A 14,976-nucleotide genomic window follows, 5' to 3' on the forward strand; every position below is an offset into this window, starting at 1 on the left:
CGCTAGTACGTGCGCCTCCGCCAGCAGCTCCTGACTCATCGGGGGCTCCGGGTCACATGCGCCCGCTCGGCCCTATAGGCGCCTCCTCCGCCCGCCGCCCGGGAGCTGCAGCCGCCGCCGCCGCTGCCACTCCCGCTCTCTCCGCGCCGCGGTCGCCACCGCCACTGCCACTACCATTGGCTGAGTCTGCAGTCCAGAGGTGAAGCCCCCGCCGGGCCCCGAGCCCCTGCGGCGCCCTCCCCTCGCCGCGGCGCCCCTGCCCGCTTTAGCTGGTGCCTCTGCGCACCNTCCCCATCCTCCCCCCTCCCCACTCCACCCGCGTCGGTCCCCACCCGCGCTAGTACGTGCGCCTCCGCCAGCAGCTCCTGACTCATCGGGGCTCCGGGTCACATGCGCCCGCTCGGCCCTATAGGCGCCTCCTCCGCCCGCCGCCCGGGAGCTGCAGCCGCCGCCGCCGCTGCCACTCCCGCTCTCTCCGCGCCGCGGTCGCCACCGCCACTGCCACTACCATTGGCTGAGTCTGCAGTCCAGAGGTGAAGCCCCCGCCGGGCCCCGAGCCCCTGCGGCGCCCTCCCCTCGCCGCGGCGCCCCTGCCCGCTTTAGCTGGTGCCTCTGCGCACCTCTCCGCATCTCTGGCCCGGTGCAGCTACGCACCTGCTCGGCCGCCCGCGGCCAGGGTGCCCTCCCTCTCTGGCCTTCCCCGCCCGCTGCCCTAGCTTTCTGGCCCTCTCCTCGCCTGTCTCTAACTGCGCCTCTCCACCCTTGCCTGCCTCTCTCCCGGTGCTCACCCTCATATACGGTTCTGTCCATTTGTTTCTAAGTTGGGAGTCTCTCCGGGCGGTGCATTTTTATCCTGGCGCGTCCCTTTTGGTTTGCATTTGGGGAAATGTCTTCTCTCACCCTTCCTCACCGCTCCCCCCGCCAGACTTCCCTTGGACTACCCTCTCTTCTGCTCTTCCCCACGGCGCCCCTCTCCGTTCGCGCTTCCTCGCCTCAGCTGCACGGGGGAGGGATGGAAGAAGTGGGGATTTGTCGGGGCGCAGGGAGGAGGACAGGCCCAGCTGGTCTCCACTCCCCATCGGCTCTTATCCCCTTCACTTCCCGCTGCAACCCCCAGGGACTGCAGGGCCTTTCTCAGGACCCTCTCCCCCGACACCTCTACTGCGTGCGCCTTTCGCGGGAAGAGGAGGGAGACACGTTTGGGAGAGAGTGGGACCTTGGGGAAGGGGCAGAGTTGAGGCAGCTGGGGTGTTAAGTTGGGGAAGGATGGGGGCTCTGGAAGAGAGGGCCAGGCAACCCATCCTCTTCGTGGCTCCCAGGAGAAATGCAAGCCTGGCAGCCATTCCGCTCTGAGGAGATCTGGGGGAACCCCACCGGCTGGCCAAGCTGCAAAGAGGCGCGGGAACCACTGTCGTGCCCCTCCCCTCCTCACTGCAGTGTTCTCCCATCTCATCATTTGATCGTACCCCACCCCCCACTGCAGTGACCTCCCCTTCCTCACTGCATTGACCTTCTCCTCTTCCCAGGGGGGAGGGGGAATCCCTTCTACAGCCCTAGACTGCAGCCAGCACCTCCCTACCCACCCCCAACCCCACTGCAGTAACCTCTTTCCCATCCCTCCCAGCCTCCTGCCCCGCCCATTGATCTCAGGCTCCACCCCTCTAAGCCTCTTATCTTTCTCCTTCCTTCCCTTCCACCCGAGGAGATCCCAGCCATCATGTCCATAGAGAAGATCTGGGCCCGTGAGATCCTGGACTCCCGCGGGAACCCCACAGTGGAGGTGGATCTCTATACTGCCAAAGGTAATGGGCGTGGCATGGGCCTTCCTACAGCCCTAGCTTTTCCACCGCCAGGCTGGGTTTGGCCAGGGGTTCGGAGGCCTTTTTTGATATCCAGGGGGATGGGGTGCTGGGCCAGGCTCACAAGCCTGGGTTGTGAAGGTTGGATCCTCCTTGTCCAGGGAGCCAGGGTAGGTGGGTCTGTGTTCGAGTTGAGAGTGTGAGGCATGCCCTGCCTCCGTGTGTCTTCCTGTGCACCTGCATGTGTGCAGACGTGTGCTGCGAGCAATTTCCTTTTTGCGGGCTCCCACTTGTGCATGTGGGGCCTCAGATGGGTGGATGAGGAGGCCACTTCTTGTGCATCTCCCTCAGTGTGTGTGGCAGGGGGCGGGGGAGATGTTAGGGAGCAGTGTGGGGAGAGAGCTAGATGTGGTAGGCAGGCAGTTTAGAGCCAGAAGGCTGAAGGACTCCCTGGCTCCTGCGTTCTCTTCACTCCCTCTCATTCCATGTTCCTCCTTTAGGTCTTTTCAGGGCTGCAGTGCCCAGTGGAGCCTCTACCGGCATCTATGAGGCCCTGGAGCTCAGAGATGGAGACAAACAGCGTTACTTAGGCAAAGGTGAGGTCCTTTCTCTTTTCCAGACTCTCCCCAACCTCAGCCTTATGCCCCTACCTCACACCAGTCCCCAGTCCTCCTGTAGCATGCCTTCCCCTCCTCCCGTTGTCCCTTCCGGCCCCTCCTGGCCTGACCCAGTCCAGCCTCTTCCTTTCCCCAGGTGTCCTGAAGGCAGTGGACCACATCAACTCCACCATCGCGCCAGTCCTCATCAGCTCAGTGAGGCCCGCTCTTTGCTGGGGATAGCAGGGCCAGAGTTCTGGAAGGAATCCTGGAGCAGGGCAGGAGGAAGGGGAGAAAGAATGCCCACTTTTAGGAATCACGGTCACAAGGGGGAAGGGTGGGGAACAGATTCCTTACTGCCCCTGGTCCCATGGGGGTTCAGGTCCCCTAATCCAGGCAGGCCCCTGTCACAGGGACCTGGTTGGGCCCTGGCCAAATGTGAGCTTGGGTGTGAATGAGGGGACCCTCTGCCTTAGGGCTCAGCCTCCAGCCTGGCCCTGGGTGATGGAGGCTCTGCCCTCAGGGTCTCTCTGTGGTGGAGCAAGAGAAACTGGACAACCTGATGCTGGAGTTGGATGGGACTGAGAACAAATGTGAGCCGGGGCTGGGAGAAAGTGGGGAAGCATCAGGGTGGGAGGCGTGGAGCAGAGAGAGAGCTGAAGGGCCAGTGCTGTAATGGCTTCCGCAGGAATGACTGTCAGGGGCCTCCTCCTCCCAAAGCCAGAGCAAGCGGAGATGAGTTTAGCTGCAGAGGAAGGGACCGACATTAGGCAGAAGGAAGACCTTCTTTGTAGCATGTATAGGAGGGGGTTGGCCTGAGAGAGTCTGTGGTCTCAGGGATATTTAGAAAGAGGTGTGGCTCTCTGCTGCTTCCAGTCTCCTCCTCCCCACCCATTCCTCTCCCTGCTGTTTTCAGGAGAGCATGGATGAGGTGTTGCTGGGGCAGGGGTAGGGAGGGAGGAGGGGGTCTCCTTTACTGGCTCCTTTTGGAGACTACAGATGGAGGCAGGAGCTAGAAGGAGAAGGGGATATTGTGCTCAGCACCTTCCTCTATAATCTTCCAGCCAAGTTTGGGGCCAATGCCATCCTGGGTGTGTCTCTGGCTGTGTGTAAGGCAGGGGCAGCTGAGCGGGAACTGCCCCTATATCGCCACATTGCTCAGCTGGCTGGGAACTCAGACCTCATCTTGCCTGTGCCGGTGAGCGCTGAGCCGTGCCTGTGACTCTCCCAGGGGCGGGTGGGGGAGGGGCATGCAACTCATGAGGAATAATGGGAGGAAAGTGAATTGGGGAGGTAAAGAGGAAGGATGGGGACGTGAGACTTAGTCCGGGAAGCTGGGGGAAGTTTGGGATCTTAAGACTCCTGGGGCGGGCAGGGAGGGGCTCTTTGACCCTTCTGTCTTTCTGCGGCTTCCCAGGCCTTCAACGTGATCAATGGTGGCTCTCATGCTGGGAACAAGCTGGCCATGCAGGAGTTCATGATCCTCCCAGTGGGAGCTGAGAGCTTTCGGGATGCCATGCGACTGGGTGCAGAGGTCTACCATACACTCAAGGGAGTCATCAAGGACAAATATGGCAAGGATGCCACCAATGTGGGGGATGAAGGTGGCTTTGCCCCCAATATCCTGGAGAACAGTGAAGGTGAGGCCAAGAGCCCCACTGCCAGCTCTAAGTCTTACCCTACTGCAGGACATCAGAAAGGGCCACACACTTCACCAAGTCCTCAGTAGGTGTGGAGGGTCCTCGGACTCTGCAAACTCCAAAAGGTACCAGTTCTTAGAGTGGATTGCAGAGGGCCTGCCAAATTCACATGCAGACCTAGGGGGCCAGTCTTTTACCTACCTAGCCGGATGTGTTAGCATCTGTTAAGTTGTCACTGGAGAGCCATGCGCGGTGGCTCATGCCTGTAATCCCAGTACTTTGAGAGGCTGAGGCGGGTGGATCACTTGAGGTCAGGAGTTTGAGAGCAGCCTGGCCAACATGGTGAAACCCTGTCTCTACTAAAAATACAAAAATTAGCCGGGCATGGTGGCACGTGCCTGTAATCACAGCTACTAGCGGGGCTGCGGCAGGAGGATGGCTTGTACCTGGGAGGCGGAGGTTGTGGTGAGCCGAGATTGTGTCACTGCACTCCAGCCTGGGTAACAGAGTGAGACTCCGTCTCAAAAAATAAAATAAAATAAAATAAAAAAGTTGTCACTGGAGCCCTTGGGAATACTGGGAGATGGTCTGGGTGACCTGTTGGATTCATCCCATCGGTTCAAACTCTGTCCTGTCCCCATCCCAACCTCCTAGGCCTCTAGAATCCCTAATTTTTCTGTGCCTTAGGAGAAACTGTATAGGGAATGGAAACAATATAGGTAGTGGTTAAGAGTTAAGATTCTGGGGCCAAATTACCTGGATGTATTTGAACCCTGACTTGTGAAGTTACTGCGGGTGATCTTTCTTACTTCTCTCTGGAAATAATAACAGAATCTAGCTCATAGTAGTGTGAGGTTTAAACGAAATATATATGAAATGCTTAGGTGACGTGCTGCCAATGAAAAGATAATAAGTATTATTAGCAGAATTCCACTCCTCTGTGTTCCTAGGAGATGGCCTCTCCTCCCAGACCTGGGGATAACCCCAATAGCAGCCCCACCACACTTCCCTCAGGAACAGTCCTCCACCTCTGCCCTGAATGTCTTTTCTTTCCCTCCTCCTCGCCCATCCCTCTTGCTTGTACTATAATCTCACTGTATTCTGTCCCCAGCCTTGGAGCTGGTGAAGGAAGCCATCGACAAGGCTGGCTATACAGAAAAGATCGTCATTGGCATGGATGTTGCTGCCTCAGAGTTCCATCGTGATGGCAAATACGACTTGGACTTCAAGTCTCCCGCTGATCCTTCCCGATACATCACTGGGGACCAGCTGGGGACACTCTACCAGGACTTTGTCAGGGACTATCCTGGTGAGAGGAAGCGGTGTGAGGGGGAGGTCTGGGGGCAGGCAGTGTCCCAGCAACTCTGGACCTTATGGGGTGCTGACTCAGGCACCAAGTGGAGGTGTCCTAAGAAGAACCTGAGAGCCAGGGAGAGGGTGCAGGAGCCACCTGCAAAGACTGGGCTTTGTATGTAGTGTAAAAGTGCAGGTACCCGTGACTAATCTGTTCTATCTGCCTCAGATCCTGATTAAAGTCATGGGTTCTGAAAATTACTGGGGTCAGGGGGAAGGCTCTGGAAGGAACCAGGGATGGTGAGAGGCTGACTGGATCTAGCAGAGAGCTAGAACATTTCAGTATCTTTGATTGATGAAATTGTGGATGCTGAATGGAGCTGGGACTGATGTGTGAGTAGAAAGAAGGCTGAAGGGGACTGAATTAGCTTCTGCAAGTCTGCCCAGGGCCTTTACCCCAGGAAGGAGGCAGTTGGTCTCCATCTTCCTGAAACAGAGCGAAAGAAAATAAACATAATTGCAGAATTAAGGATTTGGATTAGCAATGAGGAAGGGCTTCCTGGGAGTGAGAACAGGAAAATGCAAAGTTAGGCTGTGAACCCTTGTTACTGGAAGATTTTTTTGTTTTTTGGATTTTTGTTGTTGTTGTTTGTTTGTTTGTTGTTTTTTGTTTTTTTGAGATGGGGTTTCACTCTTCTTGCCCAGACTGGAGTGCAATGGTGCCATCTCGGCTCACCACAACCTCCACCTCCTGGATTCAAGCGATTCTTCTGCCTCAGCCTCCCGAATAGCTGGGATTACAGGCATGTGCCACCATGCCTGGCTAATTTTGTAGTTTTAGTAGAGACAGAGGTCTCTCCATGTTGGTCAGGCTGGTCTCCAACTCCCGACTCAGGTGATCCGCCTGCCTTGGTCTCCCAAAGTGCTGGGATTACAGGCGTGAGCCACCACACCTGGCAGGTTTGCTTTTAATTAATTTTTTTTTTTTTGTAGAGACAGGGTTTAGCCATATTGTTCATGGCTGGTCTCGACCTCCTGGGCTCAAGTGATCCACATGCCTTGGCCTCCCAAAGTGCTGGGATAACAGGCATGAGCCACTGTGCCCAGCCCATGGAAGTAGAGCGAGATCTCTGCTCACTGCATGATTCTCTTAGCCTCCCAAGTAGCTGGGATTACAGGCGCGCACCACCATGCCTGGCTAATTTTTTTTTTTTTTTTTTTTTTTTTTTTTTTTTTTTGAGACGGAGTCCCTTCGCTCTGACCGCCCAGGCTGGAGTGCAGTGGCGGATCTCAGCTCACTGCAAGCTCCTGCCTCCTGGGTTTATGCCATTCTCCCTGCCTCAGCCTCCCGATAGCTGGGACTAACAGGCCGCCGCCCACCGTCACCCCGGCTAGTTTTTTATTTTTTAGTAGAGACGGGGTTTCACCTTGAGCCAGGATGGTCTCGATCTCCTGACCTGTCGTGATCCGCCCGTCTCGGTCACCAAAGTGCTGGGATTACAGGCTGAAGCCACCCGCACCCGCGCCCGGCCTGCCTGGCTAATTTTTGTATGATTAGTAAAGATGTGGTTTCGTCATGTTTGCCAGGTGGGTCTCAAACTCCCAACCTCAGGTGATCCACTTGCTTCGGCCTTCCAAAGTGCTGGGATTACAGGCGTGAGTCAGTGCACCTGGCCTGTTTTGCTTGTTTGTTTGTTTGTTTGTTTTTTTTGTTTTTGAGATGGAGTCTCACTCTGTCTCCCAGGCTGGAGTGCAATGGTGCGATCTCCACTCACTGCAAGCTCCGCCTCCCGGGTTCATGCCATTCTCCTGCCTCAGCCTCCCGTGTAGCTGGGACTACAGGCACCTGCCACTGCGACCGGCTAATTTTTTTTTGTATTTTTGGTAGAGACGGGGTTTCACTGTGTTAGCCATGATGGTCTTGATCTCCTGACCTTGTGATCCGCCCGTCTTGGCCTCCCAAAGTGCTGGGATTACAGGCTTGAACCACTGCGCCCGGCTGTTTTTTTTTTTTTTTGAGACAGAGCCTTGCTCTGTCACCCAGGCTGGCATGCAGGGGTGCGATCTCTGCCTCCCAGGTTCAAGTGATTCTCGTGCCTCAGCCTCCCCAGTAGCTGGGATTACAGGCATGTGCCACTATGCCTGGCTAATTTTTGTATTTTTAGTAGAGACAGAGTTTCACTCTGTTGGCCAGAGAACTCCTGTTCTCAAATGATCCGTTCACCTCAGTATCCCAAAGTGCTGGGATTACAGGCATAAGCCACTATGCCTGGCCTCTCCATGTAAGGTTTTATGAAATAAGAATCAGGAGCCAGGCGTGGTGGCTCATGCCTGTAATCTCATCACTTTGGGAATCCAAGGCAGAAGGATCGCTTGAATCCAGGAGTTTGAGACCAGCTTGGCAATACAGTGAGACCTCATCTCTACAAAAATTTTAAAAATTAGCTGAGTGGGCCGGGCGCGGTGGCTCAAGCCTGTAATCCCAGCACTTTGGGAGGCCGAGACGGGCGGATCACGAGGTCAGGAGATCGAGACCATCCTGGCTAACAAGGTGAAACCCCGTCTCTACTGAAAAATATAAAAAACTAGCCGGGCGTGGTGGCGGCGCCTGTAGTCCCAGCTACTGGGGAGGCTGAGGCAGGAGAATGGCGTAAACCCAGGAGGCGGAGCTTGCAGTGAGCCGAGATCCGGTCACTGGACTCCAGCCTGGGAGACAGCGAGACTCCGTCTCAAAAAAAAAAAAAAAAAAAAAAAAAAAAAAAAATTAGCTGAGTGTGGTGCCACTTGCCTATAGTCCCTGCTACTCAGGAGGCTGAGGTGGCAGGATCACTTGATTTGGGGAGGTGGAGGTTGCAGTGAGCTGAGATTGTGTCACTGCACTCCAGCCTGGATGACAGAGTGAGACTCTGTCTCAAAAAAAAAAAAAATGTTAAGAATCAGGGCAGGCTTACACTGGGGGGATTTGTCTTAGCAAGGATGAACAGGTATAGTTAACCAAGGGCCTGTCCGTTTCAGGGAATAAAGGGGCATGTTCCTGCCTGATGTAGGGGCCCAGGGAAGATGAACACCCCCCATCCCCCATGCTCTCTCTGCAGTGGTCTCCATTGAGGACCCGTTTGACCAGGATGACTGGGCTGCCTGGTCCAAGTTCACAGCCAATGTAGGGATCCAGATTGTGGGTGATGACCTGACAGTGACCAACCCAAAACGTATTGAGCGGGCAGTGGAAGAAAAGGCCTGCAACTGTCTGCTGCTCAAGGTCAACCAGATCGGCTCGGTCACTGAAGCCATCCAAGCGTGAGTGACTTCGGGCCCTCTCCTGTGTGGTCCTCGTTTCTATAAGACTCCTCTTGCAAGTGCTCCAGCCTAATTCCACCCAGGGATGCCAAAGAGAGCAGGGAACCTGGAATCATCATCACAGTTCTCTCACCTCTGCCCCTCCACCCCTGATTCTCTGCTCCCTTCCCAGATAGCTTTCCCCTAGATGTTTCCTGACATAGACCAAGGTTGGGGCTGGGAAGAGAGTGCCCAGCGTGAGGGCTGGAGAATCAGTGCTGTGTGTGGATACAGGTGCAAGCTGGCCCAGGAGAATGGCTGGGGGGTCATGGTGAGTCATCGCTCAGGAGAAACAGAGGACACATTCATTGCTGACCTGGTGGTGGGGCTGTGCACAGGCCAGGTGAGTGAGGCAGCCTGGTGAGTGAAGATAACTCTCTGTGGGACTGGTATTTCTAGCTCACCCACCTGGTCTCTCCTTCCAGGTGTTTGAGGGTGTCAGGGGAGTTTCAGGAGAGCAGAAGTTTCTTTTGAGGGGTGAGAGGGCAGCCACTAAGCTGCAAATCCTTTGAAATGTTTCAGATCAAGACTGGTGCCCCGTGCCGTTCTGAACGTCTGGCTAAGTACAACCAGCTCATGAGGTGAGGGTCCCTGGGGTGGGAGCCCCTGGCCCAGAGGGCTAAAGGCCCCATTTGCCTGCCGGACCATCTCTAGCACCCAGGGCCTGGATAACAAACAGTCCATTTCCAGATAATATTGGTTTTTGCTTCCTGGGTTTATTGATGGCCTGATTGACAGATCCCAGAGATCACATGGGAAAGCCAGGGAATGCTCAGCCTTGGGGCAGGACACAAAAGCAGGTGGTATGGGGTGGTTGGAGTCTGGGGACCCCTAGAGAGAGAAGCAGGATCCTTCTGCATCCCTGACCACTTCCTTTGTGGTTCATGTCTCTCAGAATTGAGGAAGAGCTGGGGGATGAAGCTCGATTTGCCGGACATAACTTCCGTAATCCCAGTGTGCTGTGATTCCTCTGCTTGCCTGGAGACGTGGAACCTCTGTCTCATCCTCCTGGAACCTTGCTGTCCTGATCTGTGATAGTTCACCCTCTGAGATCCCCTGAGTCCCAGGGTTTCCAGAACTTCCCTGATTGACCTGCTCCGGCTGCTCCTTGGCTTACCTGAGCTCTTGCTGTCTCTCCTCACCCTCCTTTCTGGGCCCTACTCACTGGGGGTCCGCACTTTCCACTTCTTCCTTTCTCTTTCTCTCTTCCCTCAAAAACTAGAAATGTAAATGAGGATTATTATAAAAGGGGGTCTGTGGAAGAATGATCAGCGTCTGTGACGGGAGTGTCAGGGTGGGTGTGCTGAGGTGTTAGAGAGGGACCATGTGTCACTTGTGCTTTGCTTTTGTCCCCTGCGTTTTCCACTTTGCATATGAGCCATGAACTGTGCATAGTGCTGGGGTGGAGGGGAGTGCTGGGCGTGTGATCATGCCTGGCTAATAAGGCTTTAGTGTATTTATTTATTTATTTAATTTTATTTGCTTTTCATTCATCCCATTAATCATTTCCCCATAACTCAATGGCCTAAAACTGGCCTGACTTGAGGGAACGATGTGTCTGTATTTCATGTGGCTGTAGATCCCAAGATGACTGGGGTCTTGCAAGATGCCTGGGGTCTTGCAAGATGACTGGGGTCTTGCTAGATGACTGGGGTCTTGCAAGATGCCTGGGGTCTTGCTAGATGACTGGGGTCTTGCAAGATGCCTGGGGTCTTGCAAGATGACTGGGGTCTTGCTAGATGACTGGGGTCTTGCTAGAATGGGAAGGGTCATAGAAAGGGCCTTGACATCAGTTCCTTTGTGTGTAGTCACTGAAGCCTGCGTTGGTCCAGAGCGGAGGCTGTGTGCCTGGGGGAGTTTTCCTCTATACATCTCTCCCCAACCCTAGGTTCCCTGTTCTTCCTCCAGCTGCACCAGAGCAACCTCTCACTCCCCATGCCATGTTCCACGGTTGCCACCACCTCTGTGGCACTGAAATGAGCACCACCATTAAAGTCTGAATCAGTGTACTGTTGTGTCTGAGGAGTCTTACTCTAGTCCATATGAGGGGAGAGAAGATGGAGCACCTGGAAGCTGGTGAAACTGGACAGCAGAACTGGGGAGGGCACAAAAAGGGGAAGACAGACTGAACAAATATGGCCAACATGATAGCACTGCCTACCCCATTCTGGCTAGGTGGGGTGCATGTGGCCCCTGCTTTCTTAGCAGCAGGCTTGGCTCCCAGACCCGGGTGAACTAAGGGGTTCAAGAGCCCCTAAAAGCATAAAATATTGTGTGTGTGTATGTGCATTTTGGGGGAAAGGGGGTCTAAGGTGTTTTCATATCCAAAGGCTTGTGGACTGGAGCAGCTCCTGTACTGGACCTCTGCCAACAAAACCCTGGCTGGTTCTCGAATGGAACAGGACTTCATGGCCATTACTCACTGCAAGATGGGGAAATGGCAAGGAAGAATGGTTCTGGGGGTAGTATAGAGAAGGACCTAAGGAAACAGAGTCCTCCAATAAACTGAAAATTCAGGGACGAAAGTGCTTAACAGACCCCTGGCTGGGTCAGACTAATAGTAGGGTTCCAATATGTGGCTAGAGACATATGACTCCTTAGCTATAACTCGTTAACTCTTATGGGGCCTCAGCGTTGAGATGCTCATTCTAGGTACCACCGAGGGGGACAAATCCCTTCCTAGTGGCTTGGATGCAACGTTGCGTCCCACAGATAGGGTCTGCACATGGGAGAGCTAACCACTAGAGGGAGTTAGAGTTCTGCAGGAAGCCATACTGGAGGCCAAGTGGGAGGCACGTCAAGCTGTCCCCTGTGGGCCTCCCACTCTGCTTCTGCTAAGGTCTGGTCCTGGCTCCCTCTGCCATCCTGCTCAGCTCCAGGGCTAAAATAGGATTCTAGTTCTGTATGGGCATGGCCCATTTCTTTTCTTGCCCTCCTTCCTGGGTTCCTGACACCTCAGCCATTTTCAATTGAAAGCCATTTCTCTTTCAATTCAAAGAGCTTCATGCCCCCTTTCCATTTCTGTGCCTTTTAATTTCAGTGTGGGCATCTCATCTTTCCCTTTTCTCCTGTCTCCTGGCGACCCTTCATGCCTCCCTTGGGGTTTCCTGTACCTTTATCTGTGCCTCTCAGTTTTCTCTGGGGTCCCTGATACCTATCTTACCTTAGTAACTCCCAGACTGACCAGGACTATTCTAGTTTGAGCCTAGTTCCTAGCCTCTGTCCTTTCTTTCATCCCTCCTCACTAGGTCGCCTTCACTGACAGTCTGGCCCCCCCATCCCCAAAGTACTGGGGTTGGATTGGGTTACAGCTAGCTCTGCCTGGGCCTTCCAGGCCCTTCTCTCCACTTTCCCTTTGTGCCGTTGCCTGGAGACCAATGGGTTGTGGGGGGCTGAGCCAGAGAGGGAGCTGGGGTGAGGAATGGCGGGGGCTGTGCGCGCGCGCGCGCGCGTGCGCGTGTGTGGTGTGTGTGTGTGTGTGTGTGTGTGTGTGTGTGTGTGATGCCCCCTGCAGCTGGACTATAAGCCTCAGGTAGGGGAGGAATGGGAGAGGGTAGACACTGGTTTCTTTTGTGACTCTCACCATCCCCTATCCCCACATATGCCTAAATTTTTCTTTTAGTCTCCATTGTAGCCCGTTCCTTAGTGATTAAAAAACACGGGAGAAGAGCTCAGCCTGGAAGGGATTTGGAAAGGGCTTGAGCCAAGGCCCAGTGGGAGTCTGAACTGAGTGGTGCAGAAAGAGAGGAAATGCAATGGGGAGAGAGGGTGAGGGGGAAAGGGGGAGCCCTGGAACAAAGCTGGGGGTGGGGAGGAGCAGGAGCTATGCTAGAGCAAGAGGGAGTGGGGCGCACAGGGAGACAGGGAGCTGGCCTGGTCTCAGGGAGGCCCTGGGAGGGGTGGGAAGGTGTGCATGGAGTGGTGAGTGTCAACCAATTCAAGGGACTTCAGAGTGATGACTCATTCCCAGGCCAAGGAAGGGTTCCTGTTCCTGCGCCCAGTTCCCCAGTGCTCTGGAATCTTGTTTAGAGCTTTTGAGTATTCCCAGAACTTTGTTGAATCTGGCCCAAGGAATTGTGAGACAAAATCTACTGAGCTGCTCCAGAGCCAACCTCCTTCCTTCCCTGAAGGCAGGTGGGATCTTGCCAGTTCAGGGACCACCCTTAGCCTCCAGCAAGACTAGTCCCACAAGTACCCGGTCCCCACCCCAAATGTGGAGCCCTACTGAGGGCTCCCAATCCACACTCCAGCTCCAGCTCTTCCGGTTTGCCAGCCTGCCTCCCTCCCATTCTCTGGCCTTCCCAATTTCTGCTGCCAAAAATCACCCTGTGTCCTTTGTCCTGGGAGATGTTGCTGCTTGGTGGAGGGCCAGGAGGGAGCCCAGGAGAAGGAACTGGTGGTGGGCTGGCGGAGGTGCTTGCTTCATGGCCGGCGGCAGACTGACTGCCAGAGGCTACCTGGAGAGCAGGGGAGGGAGAGGGAATGGTTGGAAGGAGCCTGCAGTGTGTGGTGGGGATTGTCTACACCTTAGAACAGGTGGGATTGAGGAACAAGGATACCTAGGGATTTGGGTCCACATTAAGCCCAATCTTCACCTGACTGCTTCCCTGTGACCCAGGGGATCTTCAGTGATGACTTTCAACAGATTTGAGAAGGAAAATGCAGATGCCACTAGATGGAAGGCCTGAGGATGGTGTCTCACTCCTCCAAGCTGTATCCCTTACCTATCTACCTATGGGCTTGCCAGCAATCCCCCACCCCACCAAATCTGTCATTTCCTTTAACTGCCCTCCTTTCCCATCCCCATTTTCTTTTTCTTTGTTTTCTTTTCTTTTTTTTTTTTTTTGAGACGGAGTCTCGCTCTGTCGCCCAGGCTGGACTGCGGTGGTGCGATCTCTGCTCGCTGAAACCTTTGCCTCCCAGGTTCAAGGATTCTCCTGCCTCAGCCTCCCGGAGTAGCTGGGATTACAGGCATGTGCCACCACACCCGGCAAATTTTTGTATTTTTAGTAGAGACGGGATTTCGCCATGTTGGCCAGGCTGGTCTTGAACTCCTGACAAGTGACCCGCTGGCCTCAGCCTCCCAAAGTGCTGAGATTACAGGCGTGAGCCCCCGCGCCGGCCCCATCTCCATTTTCTTTTCCCATCCATGATCTTTCCTCTTCCATACTGCTGCCAAGGCCTTGTTCAGCTTACATTTCCTTCCAATCTTCTTATCCCCCTCTTCCCCATTCTGCTTGCCCAAGTAAATCCTCCTCAGCTCCACTGAGAGCCCCCCCCCCCAGGATCCAGCCAGCCCCGTGTCTCCCGCCCCCCTTTCCCATCCAGAGCCCTCCTTTCTTACCCATAACCCATTTTCTCTAGAATTGGCACCTGGGTCCACCTCCTTCATCCCTTAAGGTTCTTCACGTTCCCTCCTCTCTCTTCACTGACGTTGCCTCTGGACTTCTCTCTCCAGCTATCCTTCACCCCCCACCCCCAATTATTATATTTCTCTTTTCCCAACACGAATCACCCCCAAAAGCTTTACTGTCTTCCAGAAGCCCCATCTTCCTATATATGTCAGAATTTCAATTTTTCTCCCTCCTTATGACCCCAAACTTCCATCCCATTCTCTCTGATAATAGCCCCCAAACCCATCTGGCTCCATCTCTGCCACAGACCCTTCACCCCAACCTTCTTTCACTTCTCACCAGGCACCCACAAAGCCCCCAGGCAGCTCCATCTTTCCAATCCAATCCCATTATCCCAATCTCTACCCCAGGATCCCCCTAACTCCTCCCACTTCACCTCTGCCACAGACCCGGTCGCCCCCAAACTTCAGCCTCCCCTCATCTGCCCTCACCACCCACAGCCCCTCCTACCTAGCCCTCTCCCGCGCCAGGCCCGCGGGCTCCCCACATTCCGCCACGGCAAGCCCTCCCCGCGCCCCGGCCCCCTCGGCCTCGGCCTCGGCCAACTCGCGCGGCGCCTCCCCCTCTCTCCCCCCTCGCGGCTTGCCTCGCGCTCCCTCCCTCGCGTCTCCCTCCTGGCCCCTCTCTTCTCCGTTCCTCCGCGCTCCCTCCTTCTCCCTCTTCCTCCCTTCTCCCATCCCCCTCTCCCAGGCTCCCTCCCTTCGCCGTCCGCTTTCCAGTGCGAGTCGCTGGACGCACCGCCCAGCCCGTCCGCAGCCCCGTGCCGGGTCCGGGCCTCGGGCCGGGCCATTTCGGAGGGACCGCGGCCTCGGGGAGGGGCTAGGAGGGGGCGAGGGAGCCGGCCGCCGGGGAAGGGGCGGGGGCCGTGGGCGAGGCGGCCGAGGGGCCCGGGATCGCG

General features: G+C 55.3%; 1 protein-coding gene across 4 annotated transcripts; it reads left to right on the forward strand.

Annotated features, from left to right (window-relative positions):
* Nucleotides 1-4: 4 nt before the first annotated feature.
* Nucleotides 5-10,673, forward strand: ENO2 (enolase 2). 4 transcript variants are annotated; one of them, XM_017891778.1, is made up of 12 exons: nucleotides 5-199; nucleotides 1,703-1,802; nucleotides 2,300-2,395; nucleotides 2,553-2,611; nucleotides 2,919-2,988; nucleotides 3,460-3,593; nucleotides 3,813-4,035; nucleotides 5,147-5,344; nucleotides 8,424-8,625; nucleotides 8,899-9,007; nucleotides 9,187-9,245; nucleotides 9,560-10,673. In XM_017891778.1, exons 2-12 carry the CDS (start codon nucleotides 1,718-1,720, stop codon nucleotides 9,627-9,629), a joined length of 1,305 nt encoding a protein of 434 aa, XP_017747267.1. In that variant the 5' UTR covers nucleotides 5-199; nucleotides 1,703-1,717; the 3' UTR covers nucleotides 9,630-10,673. The 4 variants fall into 4 exon arrangements, with proteins under 4 accessions (XP_017747267.1, XP_017747266.1, XP_017747265.1 ...); XM_017891777.1 differs by having other exon boundaries at nucleotides 1,706-1,802; XM_017891776.1 differs by lacking the exon at nucleotides 5-199 and adding an exon at nucleotides 405-533.
* Nucleotides 10,674-14,976: the final 4,303 nt, after the last annotated feature.

The sequence above is a fragment of the Rhinopithecus bieti genome, unplaced genomic scaffold, assembly GCF_001698545.2.
Source record: "Rhinopithecus bieti isolate Rb0 unplaced genomic scaffold, ASM169854v2 scaffold_21022, whole genome shotgun sequence".
NCBI lineage: Eukaryota > Metazoa > Chordata > Mammalia > Primates > Cercopithecidae > Rhinopithecus > Rhinopithecus bieti.

What these genes read in the sequence shown, in the direction of transcription:
- ENO2 (XM_017891778.1), top strand. Translation starts at nt 1,718, where the DNA reads ATGTCCATAGAGAAGATCTGGGCCCGTGAGATCCTGGACTCCCGCGGG. An exon ending in CGCCAGTCCTCATCAGCTCA is followed by an intron (nt 2,612 to 2,918) that starts GTGAGGCCCGCT and finishes CTCTGCCCTCAG; the next exon opens with GGTCTCTCTGTGGTGGAGCA. An exon ending in CTTTGTCAGGGACTATCCTG is followed by an intron (nt 5,345 to 8,423) that starts GTGAGAGGAAGC and finishes CTCTCTCTGCAG; the next exon opens with TGGTCTCCATTGAGGACCCG.